The sequence below is a fragment of the Podarcis pityusensis genome, assembly GCF_964106645.2.
Source record: "Podarcis pityusensis genome assembly, chromosome: 3".
NCBI lineage: Eukaryota > Metazoa > Chordata > Lepidosauria > Squamata > Lacertidae > Podarcis > Podarcis pityusensis.
The window spans coordinates 116,524,286-116,528,106 of NC_138026.1; the positions used below are offsets into that span (position 1 = coordinate 116,524,286).

Consider the following 3,821-nt stretch of genomic DNA (forward strand, 5'->3'; position numbering starts at 1 on the left):
ACACACTGCCAGGGTGTGCTGATGTGTCATGTGGGTGTCCCACAGCCCTGTAGCTAATGCCACACAGCCACCACAAAACTTTGAGGGTGAGCCGCCTCTTCACTGAAAATATTTGGGGGTCCTTGGCACCCCCAGCCCCTCCCTATTTGGCGCACCTGTTTTAGAAGATTGAAAGCTGGCTTGGGGCTCATTCACAGAATCATTTCCCCCTGGGAAAACCCTCAGTATATGACTGAATCCAGAGGCAGCGTTTGGGGACCAACACTGGAGGGGCTGAGTGCCATGTCATGTGCCTGTGACGTCACTGAGCTCCACTCCTTCCTTTCCGCTTTTCTAGGACTAAACTCCAGTAAATGTAATGGGATTTCCTTTGAGTAAACATGCAAAGGGTTGCGTCATTAGAAGCCAACCTTCATGGGAAAACTGCCCCAACCTATGCATAATAGAAATATAACAAATATAGTGGTACCTCAGGTTACAGATGCTTCAGGTTACAGACTCCACTAACCCAGAAATACCGTAGTACCTCGGGTTAAGAACTTTGCCCCAGGATGGGAACAGAAATCGCGCAGCGGCAGTGGAAGGCCCCATTAGCTGAAGTGGTACCTCAGGTTAAGAACGGTTTCAGCTTAAGAACAGACCTCTGGAACGAATTACGGTAAGTTCGTAACCAGAGGTACCACTGTAACTAAGTAATGAACGAGGATTTCAGATTCCATGTTCTTGCGTGTATGCAAAAAAGAAACTTAAGGAAAAACAATTTGAGCAGGGTTTGTGTGTAATTAATAGGTCATTTATTGAAGGGGAGGGGAGGTTAATTAACCAATGATTTGCTGAAAGGAGTAGAAATGATAAACAGGTGATTTATTCGAAAGGAGTGGAGTGGTTAATTCTAGAAACTTCTTCCAAAAGTTTTCACGACACTCCGCCAAATCTTGTATCAGCGCACACAGCACTTCAGAATGTGAGGATATGGACAGTTATTTTCTTCATCCACGAACACCATGCCTGTATCACACTGAAAATCCTTTGGCAGGCAGTAACCCTTGTTCATTGAAGCACAGAGGACCACCGTAATCCTTGAAGAATCCTTTGGTTCTTTCTTCAGCCCAGGGTCTGAATGTAAAAAAGAAGCATTCATGAAAATATTGTCGGACATAAAAATGAGCAAAGCACTCATTTATGGGAGGGTAGATTTCGGTTGGAGGAAAAACTTAATGGTGAGAGTAGATCAGTGATGGCTGGTCCGTTGGGTTGAATGGGGCCCATTTCAGCTTCCTCCTCCTGTACAACTTGACAAAGGGAAGGATGGGGATAAAATGAGAATTGGTTGGTTCTGCTTCTCATTGGCTTTGGCTGTTGGCCTCCTTACCTTCCACTCTATCAGTTCCAATGGGCACCAGCCAGCACTGTAGCACCCAGCAGTGAAGCCAAATAACTAAAGGGCTAATCACTGCAGGGGTCAGCACACTTTTTCAGCAGGGGGCCGGTCCACTGTCCCTCAGACCTTGTGGGGGAGGGGGTCAGACTATATTTTTTGGGGGGAAATAATGAACGAATTCCTATGCACCCAGAGATGCATTTTAAATAAAAGGACACATTCTACTCATGTAAAAACATGCTGATTCCCGGATTTGGAAGGCGATTGTGCCAGATCCGGCCCCTGGGCCTTAGTTTGCCTACCCATGGGCTAATGGGCTTTCCCTCACAGGATGGAAGTTTTCAAGCAGTGGCTTGGCATCATTTGGTGGGGGTGGTCTAGGTATGGACTATCCAACACAGGGTTGGACTAGAATGCCAGGTGGATCCACTTCAACGCAGCCTCAGAGTAAGCCCCATTGACTTCAGTAGGGCTCACTTCCAAATAGATATGCATAGGATTGCATTCTAAACAAACAACTGCTGAATAATCTGGCAATTTCGGTTTCCCTCAATGTCTCACTTCTTGCATCTTAAATTCAGTTTCCCACATTTGCATACTAACTCTTCTTCTTTTTTAATCATTCTAAAAATAACTCAGTTTTTTACTGTTAATTTCTCATTTTGCTGAATTGTATATTATGCTGGTTTTGTTACTTTTTATGGGTTGTGGTTTTCCATTACTGCAGGGCTTGACTGTTCTTTATTCTTTTGTTTTAGACTCTGTATATTTTATATATGCATATATCTGCTTTATATATTTCAGTATTTTTATAAGTTGCCTTTGTTCATTTTGAAAAAGGTACGACTATTAATTAAATAACGTACGCACCTTTGCCCAATATAAACATTGCTGTCAACAACACCGGGATGCATTTTCATGTTATTTTTAGGCACATTTTTACCTAATAGATGCACATTTGTACATGTTATTTGGCTGCAGAACTGCCTTCTAAAAATTCAGAGAAGGGTGAATTTCAAATGTTGCTTGTGTTTCAGTTTTGCATATTAAGAACATAAGAAAAGCCTGCTGGATCAGGCGAATGCCCCATCTAGCCCACCATCCTGCTCTCACAATGACCACATGTCCCCTTCAGGAATTGGTGGGGGGGTGTCAAAAAGAGTGAAGAAAGTGGCGAGAAAGAGAGGGAGAGGAAAGAAGAGGATGGCAGAGAGAGGGAGGGCTGTCCTGCCTTCATTTGACTATAGTCTCACCCACCACTGCTATACAGCTCCTTACAGGCTGCCCCTGAGGGAATATAAATAAAGACTTCCCAGCCCAGACCTTGAAAGAACAGGTCCATGCTACAATCCTAGGCTGCAGTGCTAAAATGCACAGTACCACCAAACTCAGTAGGTGTTGGGACTGAATGCATGCCATCATCCGAGTAAGAGCTGGGCAATGAAACAGTTTTCTCGTGTCCTTCCTGTGAAGCTGGAAAGTCCCGAGTAGCTGGATCATACCCTTCAACATGCCCCAGAGGAAAATTGGGATGCACGCCTTTCGGGGCCACAAACAGGACATCCCAGATCAGAAGCTGGGGAGACTTCTGTAATTCTGGGATGTTCCACTTAAAGCGGAACAGTTTGAGGGGTTTGTAATTCTAGATAATCCTTTTTCCACCACACCCTACAGGAGCTGATCTAGGGTTGCACTTCCAACTGCAGTTCTAGGATTCTTGCACAGCCTGCGGTACCTAAGTGGAATGTTGTTGTTCAGCCCAACTTACCGTCTTTATAAGCACGAGACACATCAGCCTCCTTGACTTCCACTTCATCCTCAGATGGTGGTTTGGGATTGGCCTGGACCTGGAAAACCAAGAAGGCAACAGCGAAGAGAACGCAAAGCGCCTTCATGGCTGTCGATTGGCTGCGCTTGCAATGCTAGCCGGAAGACAAGGCTCAATGAAGTAAGGGATGGAGAATCTTTGGGAGCGTGGCTGATATTTATACCACTTATACCAGGAAACGACTCGAATAGTTTTAGGTTTCTGAGACTGCTGCCAACATTAGCTATCAGTTGCTTCCAGGGATGTGCTCTGCATTCTGGCATCCTCCAGGTGGCGGGCAAGCAAAGCAGGTAGAGAGACATAGAAAGAACAGCCCGTTGGGTTAACTTCCCTTCCTGTAATTCAGTGGAGGGAGACATCTTGACCAGAACGCCAAAGGGAAGGTCTAGCAGATCTATAGGCCTAGCTGCTACTTGTGAATTATGGGGAAGACAGTACATAAACTAAAATGGTAAGGGTGGAGGAGGAGGAGAGAGAAAGAGGAGTTAGAAGAAAACCAGGAAAAAGAAAACCGGAAATACTATCTTGCCAAAATAGAATTAGGATCTAGTTGTTGTTATTTTTTAAAGGTCTTGCTTGACTGTTCACCTTTGCCACAAGATTTAAAAAAAC

General features: G+C 44.7%; 1 protein-coding gene across 1 annotated transcript; it reads right to left on the reverse strand.

Annotated features, from left to right (window-relative positions):
- Positions 1–771: 771 nt before the first annotated feature.
- On the reverse strand, positions 772–3,351 carry LOC308473081 (uncharacterized protein). Its single transcript, XM_080998317.1, has 2 exons — positions 3,150–3,351; positions 772–1,116 (listed from the first exon to the last, which is right to left on the reverse strand). Exons 1-2 carry the CDS (start codon positions 3,274–3,276, stop codon positions 941–943), a joined length of 303 nt encoding a protein of 100 aa, XP_080854443.1. The 5' UTR covers positions 3,277–3,351; the 3' UTR covers positions 772–940.
- Between the last annotated feature and the right edge of the window lie 470 nt (positions 3,352–3,821).